The sequence below is a fragment of the Pristiophorus japonicus genome, chromosome 9 (assembly GCF_044704955.1).
Source record: "Pristiophorus japonicus isolate sPriJap1 chromosome 9, sPriJap1.hap1, whole genome shotgun sequence".
Lineage (NCBI taxonomy): Eukaryota > Metazoa > Chordata > Chondrichthyes > Pristiophoridae > Pristiophorus > Pristiophorus japonicus.
In genome coordinates, this window is record NC_091985.1 from 180250528 (window position 1) to 180276780 (window position 26253).

At 54.2% G+C, this 26253-nt stretch overlaps 1 protein-coding gene and 1 pseudogene across 1 annotated transcript; one reads left to right on the forward strand and one right to left on the reverse strand.

Annotated features, from left to right (window-relative positions):
• Positions 1-10941: 10941 nt before the first annotated feature.
• Positions 10942-17088, reverse strand: LOC139273352 (zinc finger protein 436-like). The gene is made up of 2 exons (XM_070890176.1): positions 17023-17088; positions 10942-14044 (listed from the first exon to the last, which is right to left on the reverse strand). Exon 2 carries the CDS (start codon positions 13678-13680, stop codon positions 12670-12672), a length of 1011 nt encoding a protein of 336 aa, XP_070746277.1. The 5' UTR covers positions 13681-14044; positions 17023-17088; the 3' UTR covers positions 10942-12669.
• Positions 17089-22943: 5855 nt separating this feature from the next.
• On the forward strand, positions 22944-23076 carry LOC139274341 (U2 spliceosomal RNA; annotated as a pseudogene).
• Positions 23077-26253: the final 3177 nt, after the last annotated feature.

The window sequence follows — 26253 nt, forward strand, 5'->3', positions numbered from 1 at the left end:
GAGGGTGAGGGGGGTCTGGGTCAGTCTGGGACAGGGGAGGGTGAGGGGGGTCTAGCTCAGTCTGGGACAGGGGAGGGTGAGGGGGGTCTGGGTCAGTCTGGGACAGGGGAGGGTGAGGGGGGTCTGGGTCAGTCTGGGACAGGGGAGGGTGAGGGGGGTCTGGGTCAGGGGAGGGTGAGGGGGGTCTGGGTCAGTCTGGGACAGAGGAGGGTGAGGGGGGTCTAGGTCAGTCTGGGACAGGGGAGGGTGAGGGGGGTCTGGGACAGGGGAGGGTGAGGGGGGTCTGGGTCAGTCTGGGACAGGGGAGGGTGAGGGGGGTCTGGGTCAGTCTGGGACAGGGGACAATGAGGGGGGTCAGGATCAGTCTGGGACAGGGGAGGGTGAGGGGGGTCTTGGTCAGTCTGGGACAGAGAAGGGTGAGGTGGGGATCAGTCTGGGGCAGGGGAGGGTGAGGAGGGTCAGCGTCAGTCTGGGACAGGGGAGGTGAGGGCGGTCTGGGTCAGGGGAAGGTGAGTGGGGTCTGGGTCAGTCTAGGACAGCGGAGGGTGATGGGGTCTGGGACAGGGGAGGGTGAGGGGGGTCTGGGTCAGTCTGGGACAGGTGAGGGTGAGGGGGGTCTGGGTCAGTCTGGGACAGGGGAGGGTGAGAGGGGTCTGGGTCAGTCTTGGACAGCGGAGGGTGAGGGGTTCTGGAACAGGGGAGGGTGAGGAGGGTCTGGTTCAGTCTGGGACAGGGGAGGGTGAGGGGGGTCTGTATCAGTCTGGGACCGGGGAGGGTGAGGGGGGATCTGGGTCAGTCTGGGACAGGGGAAGGTGAGGGGGGTCTGGATCAGTCTGGGACAGGGGAGGGTGAGGGGGTCTGGGTCAGGGGAGCGTGAGGGTGGTCTGGTTCAGTCTGGGACAGAGGAGGGTGAGGGGGGTCTGGGTCAGTCTGGGACAGGGGAGAGTGATGGGGGTCTGGGTCAGTCTGGGACAGGGGAGGGTGAGGGGGGTCTGGGTCAGTCTGGGACAGGGGAGGGTGAGGCGGGGTCAGTCTGGGACAGGGGAGGTTGAGGAGGGTCAGCGTCAGTCTGGGACAGGGGAGGGTGAGGGGGGTCTTGGTCAGTCTGGGACAGAGAAGGGTGAGGTGGGGATCAGTCTGGGGCAGGGGAGGGTGAGGAGGGTCAGCGTCAGTCTGGGACAGTGGAGGTGAGGGCGGTCTGGGTCAGGGGAGGGTGAGTGGGGTCTGGGTCAGTCTAGGACAGCGGAGGGTGATGGGGTCTGGGACAGGGGAGGGTGAGGGGGGTCTGGGTCAGTCTAGGACAGCGGAGGGTGAGGGGATCTGGGTCAGTCTGGGACAGGGGAGGGTGAGGGGGTCTGGGTCAGTCTGGGACAGGGGAGGGTGAGGGGGGTCTGGGTCAGTCTGGGACAGGGGAGGGTGAGGGGGGTCTGGGTCAGTCTGGGTCAGGGGAGGGTGAGGGGGGTCTGGGTCAGTCTGGGACAGGGGAGGGTGAGGGGGGTCTGGGTCAGTCTGGGACAGGGGAGGGTGAGGGGGGGTCTAGGTCAGTCTGGGACAGGGGAGGGTGAGGGGGGTCTGGGTCAGTCTGGGACAGGGGAGGGTGAGGGGGGTCTGGGTCAGTCTGGGACAGGGGAGGGTGAGGGGGGTCTGGGTCAGTCTGGGACAGGGGACAATGAGGGGGGTCAGGATCAGTCTGGGACAGGGGAGGGTGAGGGGGGTCTTGGTCAGTCTGGGACAGAGAAGGGTGAGGTGGGGATCAGTCTGGGGCAGGGGAGGGTGAGGAGGGTCAGCGTCAGTCTGGGACAGGGGAGGTGAGGGCGGTCTGGGTCAGGGGAGGGTGAGTGGGGTCTGGGTCAGTCTAGGACAGCGGAGGGTGATGGGGTCTGGGACAGGGGAGGGTGAGGGGGGTCTGGGTCAGTCTAGGACAGCGGAGGGTGAGGGGATCTGGGTCAGTCTGGGACAGGGGAGGGTGAGGGGGTCTGGGTCAGTCTGGGACAGGGGAGGGTGAGGGGGGTCTGGGTCAGTCTGGGACAGGGGAGGGTGAGGGGGGTCTGGGTCAGTCTGGGACAGGGGAGGGGAGGGGGGTCTGGGTCAGTCTGGGACAGGGGAGGGTGAGGGGGGTCTGGGTCAGTCTGGGACAGGGGAGGGTGAGGGGGGTCTAGGTCAGTCTGGGACAGGGGAGGGTGAGGGGGGTCTGGGTCAGTCTGGGACAGGGGAGGGTGAGGGGGGTCTGGGTCAGTCTGGGACAGGGGAGGGTGAGGGGGGTCTGGGTCAGTCTGGGACAGGGGAGGGTGAGGGGGGTCTGGGTCAGTCTGGGACAGAGGAGGGTGAGGGGGGTCTAGGTCAGTCTGGGACAGGGGAGGGTGAGGGGGGTCTGGGTCAGTCTGGGACAGGGGAGGGTGAGGGGGGTCTGGGTCAGTCTGGGACAGGGGAGGGTGAGGGGGGTCTGGGTCAGTCTGGGACAGGGGACAATGAGGGGGGTCAGGATCAGTCTGGGACAGGGGAGGGTGAGGGGGGTCTTGGTCAGTCTGGGACAGAGAAGGGTGAGGTGGGGATCAGTCTGGGGCAGGGGAGGGTGAGGAGGGTCAGCGTCAGTCTGGGACAGGGGAGGTGAGGGCGGTCTGGGTCAGGGGAGGGTGAGTGGGGTCTGGGTCAGTCTAGGACAGCGGAGGGTGATGGGGTCTGGGACAGGGGAGGGTGAGGGGGGTCTGGGTCAGTCTGGGACAGGTGAGGGTGAGGGGGGTCTGGGTCAGTCTGGGACAGGGGAGGGTGAGAGGGGTCTGGGTCAGTCTTGGACAGCGGAGGGTGAGGGGTTCTGGAACAGGGGAGGGTGAGGAGTGTCTGGTTCAGTCTGGGACAGGGGAGGGTGAGGGGGGTCTGTATCAGTCTGGGACTGGGGAGGGTGAGGGGGGATCTGGGTCAGTCTGGGACAGGGGAAGGTGAGGGGGGTCTGGATCAGTCTGGGACAGGGGAGGGTGAGGGGGTCTGGGTCAGGGGAGCGTGAGGGTGGTCTGGTTCAGTCTGGGACAGAGGAGGGTGAGGGGGGTCTGGGTCAGTCTGGGACAGGGGAGAGTGATGGGGGTCTGGGTCAGTCTGGGACAGGGGAGGGTGAGGGGGGTCTGGGTCAGTCTGGGACAGGGGAGGGTGAGGCGGGGTCAGTCTGGGACAGGGGAGGTTGAGGAGGGTCAGCGTCAGTCTGGGACAGAGGAGGTGAGGGGGGTCTGGGTCAGGGGAGGGTGAGGGGGGGTCTGGGTCAGTCTGTGTCATTGGAGGGTGAGGGGGGTCTGGGTCAGTCTGGGACAGGGGAGGGTGAGGGGGGTATGGGTCAATCTGGGACAGGGGAGGGTGAGGAGGGTCTGTTTCAGTCTGGGACAGGAGGGTGAGGGGGGTCTGGGTCAGTCTGGGACAGGGGAAGGTGAGGGGGTTCTGGGACAGTCTTGGACAGCGGAGGGTGAGGGGGTCTGGGTCAGTCTGGGACAGGGGAGGGTGAGGGGGGTATGGGTCAATCTGCGACAGGGGAGGGTGAGGGGGGGTCTGGGTCAGTCTGGGACAGGGGAGGGGGGTCTGGGTCAGTCTGGGACAGGGGAGGGGGAGTGGGGTCTGGGTCAGTCTGAGATAGGGGAGGGGAGGGGTGGTCTGGGTCAGTCTGGGACAGGGGAGGGTGAGGGGGTCTGGGTCAGTCTCGGACAGGGGAGGGAGAGGGGGCGGGGTCTGGGTCAATCTGGGACAGGGGAGTGTGAGTGGGGTCTGGGACAAGGGAGGGAGAGGGGGTTCTGGATTAGTCTGGGACAGTGGAGGCTGAGGGGTGTCTGGGTCAGTCTGGGACAGGGGAGGGTGAGGTGGGGTCTGGGTCAGTGGAGGGTGAGGGAGGTCAAGAACAGGGGAGGGTGAGAGGGTCTGGGTCAATCTGGTACAGGGGAGTGAGGGGTGTCTGGGTCAGTCTGGGACAGGGGAGGGTGAGGGGGGTCTGGGTCAGTCTGGGACAGGGGAGGGTGAGGGGGGTCTGGGTCAGTCTGGGACAGGGGATGGTGAGGGGGTCTGGGTCAGTCTTGGACAGCGGAGGGTGAGGGGGTCTGGGTCAGTCTGGGACAGGGGAGGGTGAGGGGGGTATGGGTCAATCTGGGACAGGGGAGGGTGAGGGGGGGTCTGGGTCAGTCTGGGACAGGGGAGGGGGGTCTGGGTCAGTCTGGGACAGGGGAGGGGGAGTGGGGTCTGGGTCAGTCTGAGACAGGGGAGGGGAGGGGTGGTCTGGGTCAGTCTGGGACAGGGGAGGGTGAGGGGGTCTGGGTCAGTCTCGGACAGGGGAGGGAGAGGGGGCGGGGTCTGGGTCAGTCTGGGACAGGGGAGTGTGAGTGGGGTCTGGGACAAGGGAGGGAGAGGGGGTTCTGGATTAGTCTGGGACAGTGGAGGCTGAGGGGTGTCTGGGTCAGTCTGGGACAGGGGAGGGTGAGGTGGGGTCTGGGTCAGTGGAGGGTGAGGGAGGTCAAGAACAGGGGAGGGTGAGAGGGTCTGGGTCAATCTGGTACAGGGGAGTGAGGGGTGTCTGGGTCAGTCTGGGACAGGGGAGGGTGAGGGGGGTCTGGGTCAGTCTGGGACAGGGGAGGGTGAGGGGGGTCTGGGTCAGTCTGGGACAGGGGATGGTGAGGGGGTCTGGGTCAGTCTGTGATAGGGGAGGGTGAGGGGGTCTGGGACAGGGGATAGTGAGGGGTGTCAGGATCAGTCTGGGACAGGGGAGGGTGAGGGGGGTCTGGGTCAGTCTTGGACAGAGGAGGGTGAGAGGGGTCTGCGTCAATTTGGGTCAGGGGAAGGTGAGGGGGGGGTCGGTCTGGGAGAAGAGGGTCAGCGTCAGTCTGGGACAGGGGTGGTGAGGGGGGTCTGGGTCAGTCTGCGTCAGGGGAGGGTGAGGGGGGTCTGGGTCAGTCTGGGACAGGGGAGGGTGAGGGGGGTCTGGGTCAGTCTGGGACAGGCGAGGGTGAGGGGGGTCTGGGTCAGTCTGGGACAGGGGAGGGTGAGGGGGGTCTGCATCAGTCTGGGACAGGGGACAATGAGGGGGGCAGGATCAGTCTGGGACAGGGGAGGGTGAGGGGGGTCTGGGTCAGTCTGGGACAGGGGACAATGATGGGGGTCAGGATCAGTCTGGGACAGGGGAGGCTGAGGGGGGACTGGGTCAGTCTGGGACAGGGGAGGGTGAGGGGGGTCTGGGTCAGTCTGGGACAGGGGAGGGTGAGGGGGGTCTGGGTCAGTCTTGGACAGCGGAGGCTGAGGGGGTCTGGGTCAGGGGAGGTTGAGGGGGTTCTGGGTCAGTCTGGGACAGGGGAGGGTGAGGGGGGTCTGGGTCAGTCTGGGACAGAGGAGGGTGAGGGGGGTCTGCGTCAGTCTGGGACAGGGGAGGGTGAGGGGGGTCTGGGTCAGTCTGGGACAGGGGAGGGTGAGGGGGGTCTGGGTAAGTCTGGGACAGGGGAGGGTGAGGGGGGTCTGGGTCAGTCTGGGACAGGGGAGGGTGAGGGGGGTCTGGGTCAGTCTGGTACAGAGGAGGGTGAGGGGGGTCTGGGTCAGTAGGGACAGGGGAGGGTGAGGGGGGGGTCAGGATCAGTCTGGGAAAGGGGAGGGTGAGGGGGGTCTGGGACAGGGGAGGGTGAGGGGTGTCTGGGTCAGTCTGGGACAGGGGAGGGTGAGGGGGGTCTGGGACAGGGTAGGGGGTCTGGGTCAGTCTGGGACAGGGGACAGTGAGGGGGGTCAGGATCAGTCTGGGGCAGGGGAGTTTGAGGGGGGTCTGGGTCAGTCTAGGACAGCGGAGGGTGAGGGGGTCTGGGTCAGTCTGGGACAGGGGAGGGTGAGGCGATCTGGGTCAGTCTGGGACAGGGGAGCGTGTTGGAGGTCTGGGTCAGTCTAGGACAGCGGAGGGTGAGGGGGTCTGGGTCAGTCTGGGACAGGGGAGGGTGAGGCGATCTGGGTCAGTCTGGGACAGGGGAGCGTGTTGGGGGTCTGGGTCAGTCTAGTACAGCGGAGGGTGAGGGGGTTTGGGACAGCGGAGGGTGAGGGGGGTCTGGGTCAGTCTGGGACAGGGGAGGGTGAGGGGGGTCTGGGTCAGTCTGGGACAGGGGAGGGTGAGGGGTGTCTGGGTCAGTCTGGGACAGGGGAGGGTGAGGGGGGGTCAGTCTGGGACAGGGGAGGGTGAGGAGGGTCAGCGTCAGTCTGGGACAGAGGAGGTGAGGGGTGTCTGGGACGGGAGGGTGAGGGGGGTCTGGGTCAGTCTGGGACAGAGGAGGGTGAGGGGGGTCTGCGTCAGTCTGGGACGGGGAGGGTGAGGGGGGTCTGGGTCAGTCTGGGACAGGGGACGGTGAGGGGGTCTGGGTCAGTTTGGGACAGGGGAGGGTGAGGGGGTTCTGGGTAAGTCTGGGACAGGGGAGGGTGAGGGGGGTCTGGGTCAGTCTGGTACAGAGGAGGGTGAGGGGGGTCTGGGTCAGTAGGGACAGGGGAGGGTGAGGGGGGTTAGGATCAGTCTGGGAAAGGGGAGGGTGAGGGGGGTCTGGGACAGGGGAGGGTGAGGGTGGTCTGGGTCAGTCTGGGACAGGGGAGGGGGTCTGGGTCAGTCTGGGACAGGGGACAGTGAGGGGGATCAGGATCAGTCTGGGGCAGGGGAGCGTGTTGAGGGTCTGGGTCAGTCTAGGACAGCGGAGGATGAGGGGATCTGGGTCAGTCTGGGACAGGGGAGGGTGAGGGGGTTCTGGGTCAGTCTGGGACAGGGGAGCGTGTGGAGTGTCTGGGTCAGTCTAGGACAGCGGAGGGTGAGGGGGTTTGGGACAGGGGAGGGTGAGGGGGGTCTGGGTCAGTCTGGGACAGGGGAGGGTGAGGGGGGTCTGGGTCAGTCTGGGACAGGGGAGGGTGAGGAGGGTCTGGTTCAGTCTGGGACAGGGCAGGGTGAGGGGGGTCTGTATCAGTCTGGGACAGGGGAGGGTGAGGGGGGTCTGGTTCAGTCTGGGACAGGGGAGGGTGAGGGGGGTCTGTATCAGTCTGGGACAGGGGAGGGTGAGGGGTGTCTGGGTCAGTCTGGGACAGGGGAGGGTGAGGGGGGGTCAGTCTGGGACAGGGGAGGGTGAGGAGGGTCAGCGTCAGTCTGGGACAGAGGAGGTGAGGGGTGTCTGGGTCAGTCTGGGTCATTGGAGGGTGAGGGGGGTCTGGGTCAGTCTGGGACAGGGGAGGGTGAGGGGGGTCTGGGTCAGAGGAGGGTGAGGGGGGTCTGGGACAGGGGAGGGTGAGGGGGGTCTGGGTCAGTCTGGGACAACGGAGGGAGAGGGGGGTCAGGATCAGTCTGGGACAGGGGAGGGTGAGGGGGGTCTGGGTCAGTCTGGGACAGAGGAAGGTGAGAGGGGTCTGGGTCAGTCTGAGACAGGGGAGGGGAGGGGGGATCTGGGTCAGTCTGGGACAGGGGAGGGGAGGGGGGATCTGGGTCAGTCTGGGACAGGGGAGGGTGATTGGGGTCTGGGTCATTCTGGGACAGGCGAGGTTGAGGGGGTCTGTGTCAGTCTGGGACAGGGGAGGGTGAGGGGGTCTGGGTCAGTCTGGGACAGGGGAGTGAGAGGGGGGAGTCTGGGTCAGTCTGGGACAGGGGAGTGTGAGTGGGGTCTGGGTCAATCTGGGACAACGGAGGGAGAGGGTGGTCTGGATCAGTCTGGGACAGGGGAGGTTGAGGTGGGGTCTGGGTCAGTGGAGGGTGAGGGAGCTCAAGGACAGTGGAGGGTGAGAGGATCTGGGTCAGTCTGGGACAGGGGAGTAAGGGTGGTCTGTGTCAGTCTGGAACAGGGGAGGGGGAGGGGTGTCTGGGTCAGTCTGGGACAGGGGAGGGTGAGGGGGGTCTGGGTCAGTCTGGGCCAGGGGAGGGTGAGGGGGGTCTGGATCAGTCTAGGACAGGGGAGGGTGAGGGGGGTCTGGGTCAGTCTGGGACAGTGGAGGGTGAGGGGGGTCAGGATCAGTCTGGGACAGGGCAGGGTGAGGGGGGTCTGGGTCAGTCTGGGACAGAGGAAGGTGAGAGGGGTCTGGGTCAATTTGGGACAGGGGAAGGTGAGGGGGGGGTCGGTCTGGGAGAGGAGGGTCAGCATCAGTCTGGGACAGGGGTGGTGAGGCGGGTCTGGGTCAGTCTGCGTCAGGGGAGGGTGAGGGGGGTCTGGGTCAGTCTGGGACAGGGGAGGGTGAGGGGGGTCTGGGTCAGTCTGGGACAGGCGAGGGTGAGGGGGTCTGGGTCAGTCTTGGACAGCGGAGGGTGAGGGGGTCTGGGTCAGTCTGGGACAGGGGAGGGTGAGGGGGGTCTGGGTCAGTCTGGGACAGGGGAGGGTGAGGGGGGTCTGGGTCAGGGGAGGCTGAGGGGGGGTCTAGAAACATGGAAACATAGAAAATAGGTGCAGGAGTAGGCCATTCGTCCCTTCTAGCCTGCACCACCATTCAATGAGTTCATGGCTGAACATGAAACTTCAGTACCCCATTCCTGCTTTCTCACCATAGTCCTTGATTCCCCTAGTAGTAAGGACTTCATCTAACTCCTTTTTGAATATGTTTAGTGAATTGGCCTCAACAACTTTCTGTAGTAGAGAATTCCACAGGTTCACAACTCTCTGGGTGAAGAAATTCCTCCTCATCTCGGTCCTAAATGGCTTATCCCTTATCCTTACGACTGTGTCCCCTGGTTCTGGACTTCCCCAACATTGGGAACATTCTTCCTGCATCTAACCTGTCTAAACCCGTCAGAATTGCAAACGTTTCTATGAGGTCCCCTCTCATTCTTCTGAACTCCAGTGAATACAAGCCCAGTTGATCCAGTCTTTCTTGATAGGTCAGTCCTGCCATCCCGGGAATCAGTCTGGTGAACCTTCGCTGCACTCCCTCAATAGCAAGAATGTCCTTCCTCAGGTTAGGAGACCAAAACTGTGCACAATACTCCAGGTGTGGCCTCACCAAGGCCCTGTACAATTGTAGCAACACCTCCCTGCCCCTGTACTCAAATCCCCTCGCTATGAAGGCCAACATGCCATTTGCTTTCTTAACCGCCTGCTGTACCTGCATGCCAACCTTCAATGACTGATGTACCATGACACCCAGGTCTCTTTGGACCTCCCCTTTTCCTAATCTGTCACCATTCAGATAATAGTCTGAGGGTGAGGGGGGCACAGGGGAGGGTGAGGGGTGTCTGGATCAGTCTGGGACAGGTGAGGGTGAGGGGGGTCTGGGTCAGGGGAGGGTGAGAGAGTCTGGGTCAGTCTGGGACAGGCGAGGGTGAGGGGAGTCTTGGTCAGTCTGGGACAGGGGAGGGTGAGGAGGTTCTGGGTCAGTCTGGGACAGGAGAGGGGGAGGGGGGTCTGGGTCAGTCTGGGACAGGGGAGGGTGAGGGGGGTCTGGGTCAGTCTGGGACAGGGGAGGGTGAGGGGGGTCTGGGTCAGTCTGGGACAGGGGAGGGTGAAGCGGGTCTGGGTCAGTCTCGGACAGGGGAGGGTGAGGGGGGTCTGGGTCAGTCTGGGACAGGGGAGGGTGAGGGGGGTCTGGGACAGGGGACAGTGATGGGGGGTCAGGATCAGTCTGGGACAGGGGAGGGTGAGGGGGGTCTGGGTCAGTCTGGGACAGGGGAGGGTGAGGAGGGGGGTCAGTCTGGGACAGGGGAGGGTGAGGGGGGTCTGGGTCAGTCTGGGACAGGGGAGGGTGAGGGGGGTCTGGGTCAGGGGAGGGTGAGGGGGGTCTGGGTCAGTCTGGGACAGGGGAGTGAGGTGTGTCTGGGTCAATCTGAGACAGTGGAGGGTGAGGGGGGTCTGGGTCAGTCTGGGACAGAGGAGGGTGAGGGGTGGGTCTGGGTCAGTCTGGGACACGTGAGGGGCGTCTGGGTCAGGGGAGGGTGAGCGGGGTCTGGGTCAGGGGAGCGTGAGGTGGTTCTGGGTCAGTCTGGGACAGGGTAGGGTGAGGGGGCTCTGGCTCAGTCTGGGAGCAGGACAATTGAGGGAGATGTTGCCTGCTCCAGTTCTGTACAGTGCTCGGTTAGTGAGGTACATTTCCTGAATGTGTCCTTTGTATTTCTGCACCCAGCCAGAATCACCATCTTCAGGGGAGGAGGGCTGCTGTGGATAAATGTAACTCCCCACAACTCACAGAGAGTGGAGCTAACATGTGGGGTCTGGGGGAGCAGAATGATTGCTCCCTCTCTGTGGATGCCCAGTGTTCCAGGTCTGTGGGCCAAAGCTGGGGGGGTCTGGGGGGCTTCTCCAGGGTCTGTGAGATCCCACGTGGTCTCTGTGGCTTCCAGGCTGCAGCACAGAATGTGGTGATTCGGCATCAATCTGACTCGGGATTCATGGCCAGAATGTTTGGAGAAGTTCCCTTTCTGTCTGCGGATGCTCCAGCAGTGACTCCCCCAGAGACAGGGCAGTTCATGCATCCCCTATAGTGTGCAGTATGTTCCATGTCTGACCCTGAGCTGCCCCAGGGAGGGGGCAGTGTGTGATGTCCCTGTGGGGTGCAGTATGTTCAGTGTCTGACCCTGAGTTGCTCCAGGGATGGGACATTGTGTGATGTCCCTGTGGGGTGCAGTGTCTGACCCTGAGCTGCCCCAGGGAGGGGGCAGTGTGTGATGTTCCTGTAGGGTGCAGTGTCTGACCCTGAGCTGCCCCAGGGAGGGGACATTGTGTGATGTCCCTGTGGGGTGCAGTGTGTTCAGTGTCTGACCCTGAGCTGCCCCAGGGAGGGGGCAGTGTGTGATGTTCCTGTGGGGTGCAGTAAGTTCAGTGTTGACCTGGACCTGCCCTCATTCCTCCTGCTCCACGGGCAGTCACGCTCCAATCAGTCTGAATTAATTGGAGAGACAGCGTCATCTACTGGACACCGGCGGTATTTCAGGACACATCATGTCTGGCTCCATCCCAGAGAAATCCAAAACCAACCTGCAGATTCAATTCATTTTATTGTCAATTGTTTTACAAACTTTAGCTCCATTTGTTGCAGCTTTCAGTATTTGAAAACCCTTCTGATATTTTGTATCAGTCTTAAGGTAGAAGATACCAAAAACATCCCAATAATAGATAACCATGGGGCTATAGGGAAGGGGGAACTTAAAACTATCACTGACACGAAAGAAAAAGCGGTAAAATAATGGGACTAAAGGTGGACAAATCCCCTGGACCAAAGGTGGAGAAGTCCCCTGGAACTGATGGCCTGCATCCTAGGGTCATAAAAGAAGTGGCTGCAGAGATAGTGGTTGCATTGGTTGAAATCTCCCAAAACTCCCTGGATTGTGGAGAGGTCCCAGCGGTTTGGAAAACCACAAATTTAACACCGCTATTTAAAAAAGGAGGGAGACAGAAAACAGGAAACTATAGACTAGTTAGCCGAACATCTGTTTTTGGGAAAAAGCTGGAGTCCATTGTTAAGGAACCAGGAGCAGGACATTTGGAAAAGCATAATACAGACAAGTAGAGTCAGCATGGTTTTAGGAAAGGGAAATCATGTTTGACAAATTTGCTGGAGTTCTTTGAGGATGTAATGAGCAGGGTAGCTAAGGGGGAACCAGTGGATGAGGTGTATTTGGATTTCCAGAAGGCTTTCAATAAGGCGCCATATAAAAGGTTACTGCTCAAGATTAAAGTTCACGGGTTTGGGGTTAATATATTAGCATGGATAGAGCGTGGGCTAACTAACAGAAAACAGATAAATGGGTCATTTTCCGGTTGGCAAACGGTGACTAGTGGGGTGTCGCAGGGATCGGCCTCAACTATTTACAATCTATATTAATGACTTGGATGAAGGGTCTGAGTGTAATGTAGCCAAGTTTACTGATGATGGATGGGAAGCTAATTAGAGGAGGATAAAAACAATCTGCAAATAGATGTAGACAGGCTAAGTGAGTGGGTTAATATTTGGCAGATTGAGTATAATGTGGGAAAGTGTGAGGTTATCCACTTTGGCAGGAAAAATAAAAATACAATTTATTATTTAAATGGAGAGCTATTACAAAATGCTGCAGTAGAGAGGGACCTGGTTGTCCTTGTATGTGAAACACAAAAAGTTATCATGCAGATAAAGCAAGCAATTATGAAGCCAATAGAAATGTTGGACTTTATTGCAAGGGGGATGGAGTATAAAAGCAGGGAAGTCCTGCTGCAACTGTACAGGGTATTGTGGTCAGACCACACCTGGAGTACTGCGTACAGTTTTGATCTCCTTATTTCAGGAGGGATATGCTTTCATTGGAGACTAGAACTAGGGGGCATAGTTTAAGAATATGGGATTTAGAACTGAGATGAGGAGAAATGTCTACTCTCAGAGGGTCGTAAATCGGTGGAATTCTCCGCCCAGAGATCTGTGGAGGCTGGGTCACTGAATATGTTTAAGGTGGGGATAGACAGATTTTTGAACGATAATGGAGTGAAGGGTTATGGGGAGTGGGCAGCAAAGTGATCTTATTAAATGGTTTAGCAGATTAGAGTGGCCAATGGCCTACTCCTGTTCCTATTTCTTATGTTTTTTAAAGAGTGAATTAGAGATGCAATCACAATCAGTGTTATTTTTTATCTGACCATTTTCCCGTTCATTAATTTGTCAAATATCCAGAATATTAAACTCCAGCCCAGTTATATCAATATCAGCAGAAAGAAAGCCCAACTGTCAGAATGGGACAACAGCAGAATCCAAACCCTGCAGTCACTTGTGAACTCGCTGGTGTTTCAGCAGGTTGGCTGACTGAGTGAATCCCTTCCCACACTCGGAGCAGGTGAACGGCCTCTCCCTAGTGTGAACTATCTGGTGTGTCAGCAGGTGGGATGAAAAAGTGAATCCCTTCCCACACTCAGAGCAGGTGAACGGCCTCTCCCCAGTGTGAACTCGCTGGTGTTTCAGCAGGTTGGCTGACTGAGTGAATCCCTTCCCACACTCGGAGCAGGTGAATGGCCTGTCCCCAGTGTGAACTCGCTGGTGTATCAGCAGGTTAGATGACCGACTGAATCCCTTCCCACACTCGGAGCAGGTGAATGGCTTCTCCGCAGTGTGAACTTGCTGGTGTGTCAGCAGGGTGGATGACAGAGTGAATCCCTTCCCACACTCAGAGCAGGTGAATGGCTTCTCCACAGTGTGAACTCGCTGGTGTGTCAGCAGGTGTGTTAACTGAGTGAATCCCGTCCCACACTCAGAGCAGGTGAATGGCCTCTCCCCAGTGTGAACTCGCTGGTGTTTCAGCAGGTTGGATGAATGAGTGAATCCCTTCCCACACTCAGAGCAGGTGAACGGCCTCTCCCCAGTGTGAACTCGCTGGTGAGTTGCAAGAGAGGATGAGGTAGTGAATCCCTTCCCACATTCGGAGCAGGTGAACGGCCTCTCCCCAGTGTGAACTCGCTGGTGTGTCAGCAGGTTGGATGACTGAGTGAATCCCTTCCCACACTGAGAGCAGGTGAACGGCCTCTCCCCAGTGTGAACTCGCTGGTGTGTCAGCAGGTTGGATGACAGAGCGAATCTCTTCCCACAGTCGGAGCAGGTGAACGGCCTCTCCCCAGTGTGAACTCGCTGGTGTTTCAGCAGTTGGGATGATGTAGTGAATCCCTTCCCACATTTAGAGCAGGTGAATGGCCTCTCCCCAGTGTGAGTGCGCCAATGAACTTCCAGCTCAGACGGGTAATTGAATCTCTTCCCACAGTCCCCACATTCCCACCGTTTCTCCATGGTGCGGGTGTGATTGTGTCTCTCCAGGTAGGATGATCAGTTGAAGCCTCGTCCACACACACAACACGTGTACGGTTTCTCCCCGCTGTCAATCGTGCAATATTTTTTCAGGCTGTGAATCTGGCTAAAGCTCTTTCCGCAGTTAGTGCACTGGAACACTCTCACTCGGGTGTGTGTGTCTCGGTGCCTTTCCAGTCACACTGATGTTTGAAACCTGTTCCCACAGACAGAACAGACAAACATTTCTCCTTCCACATTCAAAGGCCGATGATATTCAGGTCCATAATGAATCGAGTGATTCCGTCAGATCTTGACGAATGTTTGATTTGATTTTCTCGTCTGTAAATCCTGCCCCTCGAATACTCTAAAAAGAGTTTATAAAAATCATTACTGCAAGTAAAGGACATTAATTCACAACTGACAATTTTAGATTGTATAGAACATTCTTTCCTCTCTTGTTCCTCCAAAGCAGTAAATCCCCACCCCATACACTCTTCCCAGTCTCTGTCCTGAAATTCAAACACATCGCACGTCTGAAGGTAGCTTGTCCTATGCTCCTAATTATCATCACCAACTCTGGCTGGGTTCAGTTCTACACTCACTGGGCCCATTCACTGGTTCCCCACCCCTGAAGGTGCTGACTCTGGCTAGGTTCAGTTTTACACTCACTGGTTCCCCTCCCCTGAAGGTACTGACTCTGGCTGGGTTCAGTTCTACACTCACTGGTTCCACTCACTGGTTCCCCACCCCTGAAGGTGCTAACTCTGGCTAGGTTCAGTTTTACACTCACTGGTTCCCCTCCCCTGAAGGTACTGACTCTGGCTGGGTTCAGTTCTACACTACTGGTTCCACTCACTGGTTCCCCACCCCTGAAGGTGCTGACTCTGGCTAGGTTCAGTTTTACACTCGCTGGTTCCCCTCCCCTGAAGGTACTGACTCTGGCTGGGTTCAGTTCTATATTCACTGGTTCCCCTCCCCTGAAGGTACTGACTCTGGCTGGGTTCAGTTCTACACTCACTGGTTCCACTCACTGGTTCCCCACCCCTGAAGGTGCTAACTCTGGCTAGGTTCAGTTTTACACTCACTGGTTCCCCTCCCCTGAAGGTACTGACTCTGGCTGGGTTCAGTTCTACACTACTGGTTCCACTCACTGGTTCCCCACCCCTGAAGGTGCTGACTCTGGCTAGGTTCAGTTTTACACTCCCTGGTTCCCCTCCCCTGAAGGTACTGACTCTGGCTGGGTTCAGTTCTATACTCACTGGTTCCCCTCCCCTGAAGGTGCTGACTCTGGCTGGGTTCAGTTCTAAATTCCCTGGTTCCCCTCCCCTGAAGGTACTGACTCTGGCTGGGTTCAGTTCTACACTCACTGGTTCTCCTCCTCTGATGGTGCTAACTCTGGCTGGGTTCAGTTGTACACTCACTGCTTCCCCTCCCCTGAAGGTACTAACTCTGGCTGGGTTCAGTTCTGCACTCACTGGTTCCCCTCCCCATGAAGGTACGGATTCTGGCTGGGTTCAGTTCTACACTTACTGACTTTCCTCCCTCTCGCTCAATCCCAGAGGGTGCTGATTCTGGCTCGGGGTAGTTCACCTAAGATAAGAAATAGGAGCAGGAGTAGGCCATTTGACCCCTCGGGCCTGCTCCCCCATTCAATAAGATCATGGCTGATCTCATCATGGGCTCAGCTCCACTTCCCTGCCTGCTCCCCATAACACTTTACTCCATTATCGCTCAAAAATCTGTCTATCTCTGCCTTAAAATGTTTGCTGGGACCGTGCAGAAGTTAATATTGGACAGAAACAGTCTGAGATTAGTTTAATTACAGAAAAACACTCGGTCACTGAGAGTAATACCGAAGTGGATAATCAAACGGCTATAGGGAGGGAGGAACTTAATACAATCACTATCACTAATGAAGTAGTACTCGGTAAAATAATGGGATGGAAGGCAGGCAAGTCCCTTGGACCTGAGGGTCAAGAGAAGTAGCTGTAGAGATAGTGGATGCATTGGTTGTAATCTACCAAAATTTACTGGATTCTGGGGCGGTCCCAGCAGATTGGAAAACCACAAATGTAACGCCACTATTTAAAAAAGGAGGCAGACAAAAAGCAGGAAACTATAGACCAGTTAGCCTAACATCTGTCGTTGGGAAAATGCTGGAGTCCAATATTAAGGCAGCAGTAGCGGGACATTTAGGAAAGCATGATTCAATCAAGCAGAGTCAGTATGGGTTTATGAAAGGGAAATCATGTTTGACAAATTTTCTGGAGTTCTTTGAGGATGTAATGAGCAGGGTGATAAGGGGGAACCAGTGGATGTGGTGTATTTAGATTTCCAGAAGGCATTTGATAAGGTGCCACATAAGAGGTTACTGCACAAGATAAAAGCTCATGGGGTTTAGGGCAGTATATTAGCATAGATAAAGGATTGGTTAACTAACAGAAAACAGAAAGTTGCGATAAATGTGTTTTTTATTCCGGTTGGCAAATGGTGACTAGTGGGGTGCCGCAGGTATCGGTGCTGGGTCCTCAACTATTAGCAATCTATATTAATGACTTTGATGAAATAACCGAGCTTAATGTAACAAGTTTGCTGATGATACAAAGATGGGTGGGAACGTAAATTGAGGACACAAAAAATTAACAAAGGGATAAAATTGCAAAGTGCTACAGGACAGTGAGATCTGCATGAAACACAAAGTTAATATGCAGGTACAGCAAGTAATCAGGAAGGGAAATGGAATGTTGGCCTTTATTGCAAGGGGGATTGTCCTGGTTCAGTACATTCCCCGGGCTTTATATCCCGGACCATCCCCTGTATTATGTCCTGGTTCAGTACATTCCCTGGGGTTTATATCCCAGACCATCCCCTGTATTATGTCCCGGTTCAGTACATTCCCTGGGGTTTATATCCCAGACCATCCCCTGTATTATGTCCCGGTTCAGTACATTCCCTGGGTTTATATCCCGGACCATCCCCTGTATTATGTCCTGGTTCAGTACATTCCCCGTGGTTTATATCCCGGACCATCCCCTGTATTATGTCCTGGTTCAGTACATTCCCTGAGGTTTATATCCCGGACCATCCCCTGTATTATGTCCTGGTTTAGTACATTCCCTGGGGTTTATATCCCGGACCATCCCCTGTATTATGTCCCGGTTCCGGCCAATCCCTGGAGTTCATATCTCATACCAGCACTGTTAAACTTTAAAATCCCTCCCTGTTTATTTATAAAATATTGGAACTGAGCAGCCGCGCTGTCAGAGCTTTGTCCTGAATGGAGCCGAGTTAATTCAGTAACAAAGTGACAACCTGTATCCCGGCGAACAGTGACTTTCTTACCGTGTCTCACAGATAGTCCCGAGCCGCCAGTCACAGAAGGCAAAGTGACCCGTGACTGGGAATCTCGGGATAGACGGCAGGGAGCTATACTGAGCCTGCGTGAGGGCAAGGAAGCAAGAGTGCGCCTGCGCAACAGAGCCAGGCGACATCACCTGCGCTCATCTAAATTAGAAACATGGAAAATATGTGCAGGAATAGGCCATCCAGCCCTTCGAGCCTGCACCACCATTCAATAAGATCATGGCTGATCATTCCCTCAGTACCCCTTTCCTGCTTTCTCTCCATACCCCTTGATCCGCTTAGCCGTAAGGGCCATATCTAACTCCCACTTGAATATATCCAATGAACTGGCATCAACAACTCTCTGTGGTAGGAAATTCCACAAGTTAACAACTCTCTGAGTGAAGAGGTTTCTTCTCATCTCAGTCCTAAATGGCCTGCCCCTTATCCAAAGGCTGTGTCCCCTGGTTCTGGACTTCCCCAACATCGGGAACATTCTTCCCGCATCTAACCTGTCCAGTCCCGTCAGAATCTTATACGTTTCTATGAGATCCCCTCTCATCCTTCGAAACTCCAGTGTATAAAGACTCAGTTGATCCAGTCTCTCCTCATATATCAGTCCAGCCATCCCTGGAATCAGTCTGGTGAACCTTCGCTGCACTCCCTCAATAGCAAGAACGTCCTTCCTCAGATTAGGAGACCAAAACTGAACACAATATTCCAGGTACAACTGCAGTAAGACTTCTCTGCTCCTATACTCAAATCCCCTCGCTATGAAGGCCAACATACCATTTGCCTTCTTCACCGCCTGCTGTACCTGCATGCCAACTTTCAATGACTGATGAATCATGGCACCCAGGTCTCGCTGCACCTCCCCCTTTCCTAATCTGCTGCCATTCAGATAATATTCTGCCCTCGTGTTTTTGCCCCCAAAGTGGATAACCTCACATTTATCCACAGTATACTGCATCTGCCATGTATTTGCCCATTCACTTCACCTGTCCAAATCACCCTGCAGTCTCTTAGCGTTCTCCTCACAGCTCACATCGCCACCCAGTTTAGTGTCATCTGCAAACTTGGAGATATTAAACTCAATTCCATCATCTAAATCGTTAATATATATTGTAAAGAGCTGGGGTCCCAGCACTGAGCCCTGCGGCACTCCACTGGTCACTGCCTGCCATTCTGAAAAGGACCCGTTTATCCTGACTCTCTGCTTCCTGTCTGCCAACCAGTTCTCTATCCACGTCAGTACATTACCCCCAATACCATGTGCTTTGATTTTGCACACCAATCTCTTGTGTGGGACCTTGTCAAAAGCCTTTTGAAAGTCCAAATATACCACATCCACTGGTTCTCCCCTGTCCACTCTACCAGTTACATCCTCAAAAAAATTCCAGAAGTTTTGTCAAGCATGACTTCCCCTTCATAAATCCATGCTGACTTGGACCAATCTTATCACTGCTTTCCAAATGCGCTGCTATTTCATCTTTAATGATTGATTCCAACATTTTCCCCACTACTGATGTCAGGCTAACCGGTCTATAATTATCCGTTTTCTGTCTCCCTCCTTTTTTAAAAAGTGGTGTTACATTAGCTACCCTCCAGTCCATAGGAACTAATCCACAGTCGATAGACTGTTGGAAAATTATCACCAATGCATCCACTATTTCTAGGGCCACTTCCTAAAGTACTCTGGGATGTAGACTATCAGGCCCCGGGGATTTTTCGGCCTTCAATCCCGTCAATTTCCCTAACACAATTTCCCACCTAATAAGGATATCCTTCAGTTCCTCCATCTCACTAGACCCTTGGTCCCCTCGTACATCCGGAAGGTTATTTGTGTCTTCCTTTGTGAAGACAGAACCAAAGTACTTGTTCAATTGGTCTGCCATTTCTTTGGTCCCCATTATAAATTCACCCGAATCTGACTGCAAGGGACCTACGTTTGTCTTCACTAATCTTTTTCTCTTCACATATCTATAGAAGCTTTTGCAGTCATTTTTTATGTTTCCGGCAAGCTTCCTCTCGTATTCTATTTTCCCCCTCTTCATTAAACCCTTTGCCCTCCTCTGCTGTATTCTAAATTTCTCCCAGTCCTCAGGTTTACTGCTTTTTCTGGCTAATTTCTATGCTTCTTCCTTGGATTTAACACTATCCTTAATTTCCCTTGTTAGCCACGGTTGAGCCACCTTCCCCATTTTATTTTTACTCCAGACAGGGATGTACAATTATTGGTGGAACAGGATAAAGGGCCTGAATGGAGACTAGTTATTCCTATCTGTCTTTGCTCTTGTACTGCCCGATATGTCTATCATGTGTTAAGTGGAACCAATATTACACTCACTACATAAAGGCTATCTCTAAACAGTTGCAAGATGAATAAAACGTGCCTCATGTTAATAGAACTAGCAGATCCTCTGCCATTAGTAACGAGTTTAACATTTCACTAAAACTTTGATGTCTGAGCGGTAGCAGGAAATGAATATGACAGGAGATATGCTTGACCAAAAGTATGTGTGAATTTTGCAGGAACTGTAATTTCCAAACAAGAATGAATTAATTACTGGTGAATATCGATGGTATTGCTCAAAGTTACACTGGTGAACTGGAAAATATTTTCATTTAGTTTGTAGGCCAGAACGACAGGCGGACATTTGCAAATGTGCGAAAAAAATTCGAACACTTCGAGCAATTTTCTTTTAAAAAGGGATGAAACAGGCTTTATCAATATAAAAAGCATTATTAAACCACAGCAAGAGGTGTTATCACGAATTGTGTGTATCTGTAAAACCTACTGCTCCTGCACAACAGCTGTATACTCTTATTTAATATTGCGAACATTGTGTTATAATTATTCGAGATATATATATATCCCGGACCATTCCCTGTATTATGACCCGGTTCAATACATTCCCTGGGGTTTATATCCCGGACCATCCCCTGTATTATGACCCGGTTCAATACATTCCCTGGGGTTTATATCCCGGACCATCCCCTGTATTATGTCCCGGTTCAGTACATTCCCTGGGGTTTATATCCCGGACCATTCCCTGTATTATGACCCGGTTCAGTACATTCCCTGGGGTTTATATTCCGGACCATCCCCTGTATTATGACCTGGTTCAATACATTCCCTGGGGTTTATATCCCGGACCATCCCCTGTATTATGTCCCGGTTCAGTACATTCCCTGGGGTTTATATCCCGGACCATCCCCTGTATTATGACCCGGTTCAGTACATTCCCTGGGATTTATATCCCGGACCATCCCCTGTATTATGTCCCGGTTCAATACATTCCCTGGGATTTATATCCCGGACCATCCCCTGTATTATGACCCGGTTCAGTAAATTCCCTGGGGTTTATACCCCGGACCATCCCCTGTATTATGTCCTGGTTCAGTACATTCCCTGGGATTTATATCCCGGACCATCCCCTGTATTATGTCCCGGTTCAGTACATTCCCCGGGGTTTATATCCCGGACCATCCCCTGTATTATGTACCGGTTCAGTACATTCCCCGGGGTTTATATCCCGGACCAGCCCCTGTATTATGACCCTGTTCCGGACAATCCCCGGGGTTTATATCCCGGACCATCCCTTGTATTATGTCCCGGTTCAGTACATTCCCCGGGGTTTATATCCCGGACCATCCCCTGTATTATGACCCGGTTCAATACATTCCCTGGGGTTTATATCCTGGACCATCCCCTGTATTATGTCCCGGTTCCGGCCAATCCCTGGAGTTTATATCCCACACCAGCGCTGTTAAACTTTAAAATCCCTCCCTGTTTTTTTATAAAATATTGGAACTGAGCAGCCGCGCTGTCAGAGCTTTGTCCTGAATGGAGCCGAGTTAATTCAGTAACAAAGTGACAACCTGTATCCCGGCGAACAGTGACTTTCTTACCGTGTCTCACAGATAGTCCCGAGCCGCCAGTCACAGAAGGCAAAGTGACCCGTGACTGGGACTCTCCGGATAGACGGCAGGGAGCAATACTGAGCCTGCGTGACGGCAAGGAAGCAAGAGTGCGCCTGCGCAGCATAGCCAGTGAACGTCTGCCCTCATCGAAATTATTGGTGGAACAGGATAGAGGGCCTGAATGGAGACTAGTTATTCCTATCTGTCTTTGCTCTTGTACTGCCCGATATATCGAGCATGAGTTAATTGTCTGGAACCAATATTACACTCAATTACATAAAGGCTTTCTGTAAACAGTTGCAAGATGAATAAAACGTGCCTCATATTAATAGATCTAGCAGATCCTCTGCCATTAGTAACGAATTTAAAGTTTCACTAAAACTTTGATGTCTGAGCGTAGCAGGAAATGAATGTGACAGGAGATTAGTGTGACTCGCGCAGGACGAGCGCTTTACGAACAAGAATTAATTAATTACTGGTGACTATCGATGGTTTTGCTCAGTTACACCGATGAACTAGAAAATATTTTCATTGTGTTTGTAGGACAGAACGACAGGCGGACATGTGCAAATGTGCGAACAGGTCGAACATTTTGAGCAATTTTCTTTTTAAAAAAGGGATGAAACATGTTTATCAATATAAGTAGCATTATTAGACGACAAGAGGGGCTATCACGAATTATGTGTATCTGTAAAACCTACTGCTCCAGCATGACAGCTGTATACTCTTATATTAATATTGTGAACATTGTTCTATAATTATTCCAGATATGCAGAAGCTGTCCCACCACTGATCGGTTGACTTCACAGACAGCAGTTTACATTGAATGATTCATGGTCTCGCGGATATAAATTGGAGCCAGTTCCTCTTGTGCTGAGATCTCACAGAGTGTTACCCTGGTAACAGAGGAAGTCACTCAGCGAAAATAACTGAAAAGGGAAGTTACAAAACCAACATCACATGATCTGAGTTTAGTTAAAAAGAAGATTAACCCTGAACATTCAGCCAGTTTTTTCTAACCATGAAAGTACGATTCCTGGAACAGATTTATTTTACACCACCAGACCTGACACTGGGATTTACTGAATCCACCTTCAGTTCCAGCTGTAGAGAACATGCAGCAGCGCCTCATCTACAGAAGTACACCGATAAAATGTTCACATTGTTATAAATGGACACCGTCACTTCTGAAATGTGATCGTCTTAAAACCGCCTAAATCTGTTACCGCCAACAATAACCACTGATGCTAAAATGTTGAATTTGATGGAAAATATCTGCTTTGCAACATCTTGACATGTCTGAACTGTTAGAAAATTTGAATAAACACATCATTTCATGAAACCAGTTCCTGTTTAATGGACTGAAAAGTAGTGTTTTATTTGCTGTTAAAATAATTTCCCCACAGTAATCAGGTGATTGTGTTGAACGAAGATGGAAACGAATCTAGAAACTATCGGGACAAACACCGCTCTCAGTTGAATAAAAAGATCCCTTGACCGACAGCAGGGCGCTGGATCAGGAGACCACTGAGAACGTTCATTCTGACATAACACACAAAATATTCAATTTGAATTAATCTTACGAATCTTAACGTGAAAATTTATAACGCTTCATCACAATTTTATCAGCGGTTTATTTTTCAATAACATTTAATTAAACTGTAACTGACATTTTTGTATTCCTTCCTGGAACCTGGGCGCCGCTGGCAAGGCCAACCTTGAGAAGCTGTTGGGTAAACTGCCTTCTTGAATGGCGGTTGGGTTCAACTGAATGGCCTGCTAGGCTATTTCAGAGAGCAGTTAAGCATCAGTCGCATTGCTGTGGACCTGGAGTCACATATAGGGCAGACCAAGTAAGAATGGCTGATTTCCATCTGTAAAGGATATTCGTGAACCAGATGGGTTGTAACGACCATGTGGTAGTTATATGATACTAACCTTTTATTCCAGATTTATTTACTTAACTCAATTTAAATTTCCCTGCTGCCGTGGTGTAAATCGCTTCTCAGCCTTTTGGCTAAGATCAAGTGGAGTATCTGTTGATTGGGCATTCATATGCAAATTGACTGATTGCAGAAACTCGTTTTTCCAGTTTTGCTGGCTCTGGCCTTTGGCTTGAGCCAAGCACCAATTGGAGAGAAGAGGAAAATCTGCATGTCGACCGACCATTCGGCAGGCCTGTAGGCCCGTCAAGGCCCGCCCAAGTGCCGGATTGGTGCAACGAGAGATTGAGGGCTTCGGTCAAAATACACATCGAAAGGAGGAATCTGCAACCCGGATGGCGGCCAACCGAGCGGCGAACCAGAGCGTCCGAAACACCATCCGAGTGATGGTGAAGAAAGTGGAAGGACAGACAACGATCAACCAGGACCTTTTCGTGAAGAAAATCCTGCTGGGAACATGTGGCATGAAAGTCGCCGTATTCTTCACCTTGCAGGACCTCCCGAAGAGAGGTTACTTCGACGTGACCTTCAGAACCGTCACCCTCTGCCTGAAGTTCCTGAACGGTTTGAAGGAGGCGAGTGAACCGCTGCGCTCAGTGCTGACTTGGGAGCCACTGTTCACCCTCCTGTCGCAGAGAAACATAGAAACATAGAAAATAGGTGCAGGAGTAGGCCATTCGGCCCTTCTAGCCTGCACCGCCATTCAATGAGTTCATGGCTGAACATTCAACTTCAGTACCCCCTTCCTGCTTTCTCACCATACCCCTTGATCCCCCGAGTAGTAAGGACATCATCTAACTCCTTCCTGAATACACCTAGCGAACTTGCCTCAACAACTATCTGTGGCAGAGAACCCCACAGGCTCACCCCTCCCTGGGCGAAGAAGTCCCCCCCCATCCCTTTAGTGTCCTCCTCACAGGTCACACCGCCACCCAGCTTAGTGTCATCTGCAAACTTGGAGATATTACACTGAATTCTTTCATTTAAATCATTGATGTATATTGTAAAGATCTGGGGTCCCAGCACTGAGCCCTGCGGCACCCCACTAGTCACTGCCTGCCATTCTGAAAAGGACCCGTTTATCCCGACTCTCTGCTTCCTGTCTGCCAACCAGTTCTCTATCCACGTCAGTACATTACGCCTATGCATCGTTCCCGCGGAAGAGAAAAAGAAGCAGCATTTATGAAATACCCTTCAAATTTGTAGAATAGCCTGAGGTCTGTCACAGCCAGTGAATTACTCTTGACATATAATCCCAGTTGTTATGGAGGCCAACAGGGCAGTCTGTTTGTGCACCAGATCCCAAGCACAGCCATGAGATGAATGACTAGTTTTCATTGAAAGCGATGTTGGCCAGCACACCAGGAGAATCCCTTTCTTTTCTGCGAATATTGCCGGGGAATCTCAGGCACTTCCTCAGTACTGTACCAGAGAATTAGACTAGATGTGGCTCTGTTAGACAGGAATTCTCTCTGTTTTTTCGCGTTCATTTTATCCAAAGGTTCTTTTTATGACAATTACATTTTATTTACAGCACGGACACAGGCCATTGGGCCCCACGCTCCGTGCCGGGGTTTATGCTCCACACCAGCCTCCTCCCATCCCTCTCCATCTCACCCCATCACCATATCCTTCTATTTCTTTCTCCCTCATGTCTTTATCCAGCTTTTCCCCCTAAATGCAGCGATACTATTCGCCTCAATCCCTCCTTGTGGCAGCGAGTTCCACATTCTCACCCCTCTCTGGGTAACGACGTTTCTCCTGAGTTCCCCATTGGGTTTATTAGTGACGATCGTATATTGATGGTCCCTAGTTTTAGACTCTCCACAAGTGGAAGCATCTTTTTTTACCCTTTCAAACCTTTTCATAATCATAAAGACCTCTATCAGGTCTCCCTCAGTCTTCTCTTTCTCGAGGAAAGATCCCCAGCCTATTCATCCTTTCCTGATCCGTATAACCTCTCAGTTCTGGTATCATCTTTGCAGCTCACTTGCGCTCTCTCTGCACATGGATCTGCACTTCCAGCACTTTGTGCTATCTCTGCACTCTGCTTTGTAGAGGAGCAGTACAGTGTGGCACATGCAGTATCCAGGCTGGTAATGGAGAGGACCATTTGTGTGCTGAAAGCTGCTGTTTCCACCTGGTTGGGTCGGAGGGGGGAGCGATGTGTAGTCTGCTCCAGATTGGGTGGCCAGAATAGTCATGGCCTGTGGTGCCCTTCACACCGTTGAGGAAGGGCTGTGATTTGACTTGGCTGAGGAGCAGGCCCTGGATCTGGTGGAACCTCTATCTAACCATTCGACAGAACAACCTGACCACCTTCTCCCCCACTACCCATTCTACCACATCTGCCCTTTTTACCCTCACATGACCAGGTCAGGAATCATCACCTGAGTGATTCACATCCGTGTTTACAAATCCTTCCATGGCATCGCCCCTCTCTATCTTTGTATTGAAGCAGCAGGGAGGTCGGGGAGGGCGAGGAGCGGAGGTCGGGGAGGGCGAGGAGCGGAGGTCGGGGAGGGCGAGGAGCGGAGGTCGGGGAGGGCGAGGAGCGGAGGTCAGGGAGCGGAGGTCGGGGAGGGACGAGAAGCGGAGGGGACGAGGAGCGGAGGTCGGGGAGGGCGAGGAGCGGAGGTCGGGGAGCGGAGGTCGGGGAGGGACGAGAAGCGGAGGGGACGAGGAGCGGAGGTCGGGGAGGGCGAGGAGCGGAGGTCGGGACCGGCGAGGAGCGGAGGTCGGGGAGGGCGAGGAGCGGAGGTCGGGGAGGGCGAGGAGCGGAGGTCGGGGTGGGCGAGGAGCGGAGGTCGGGGAGGGCGAGGAGCGGAGGTCGGGGAGGGCGAGGAGCGGAGGTCGGGGAGGGCGAGGAGCGGAGGTCGGGGTGGGCGAGGAGCGGAGGTCGGGGAGGGACGAGAAGCGGAGGAGACGAGGAGCGGAGGTCGGGGAGGGACAAGAAGCGGAGGGGACGAGGAGCGGAGGTCGGGGAGGGACGAGGAGCGGAGGGACGAGGAGCGGAGGTCGGGGAGGGAAGACGCACTATCACAGTGCAGATGTACAACCCCCACATCCCGGTCATTGATGTGCTGACTTTCCTCACCAGGTATGTCGATGGGGCAGGAAACAGCAGCGACCTGAAAGACTTGCACGGGATTTGGACCAGCAAGCGCCAGATCCAGGTCACCATGAAGGTGGATGCCAGCGGAACCATCCTGCACCCCCCCCTCCAGCTTTGCCATCGGAGGTAGTCGGGGCTACATGGTGTATGCTGGCCAACCCAACGTGTGCCGCACCTGCGGGAAGGCAGGCCATGTGGCGGCAAGCTGCAAAACTCTCATCTGCCGAAACTGCAAGCATGAAGGCCACC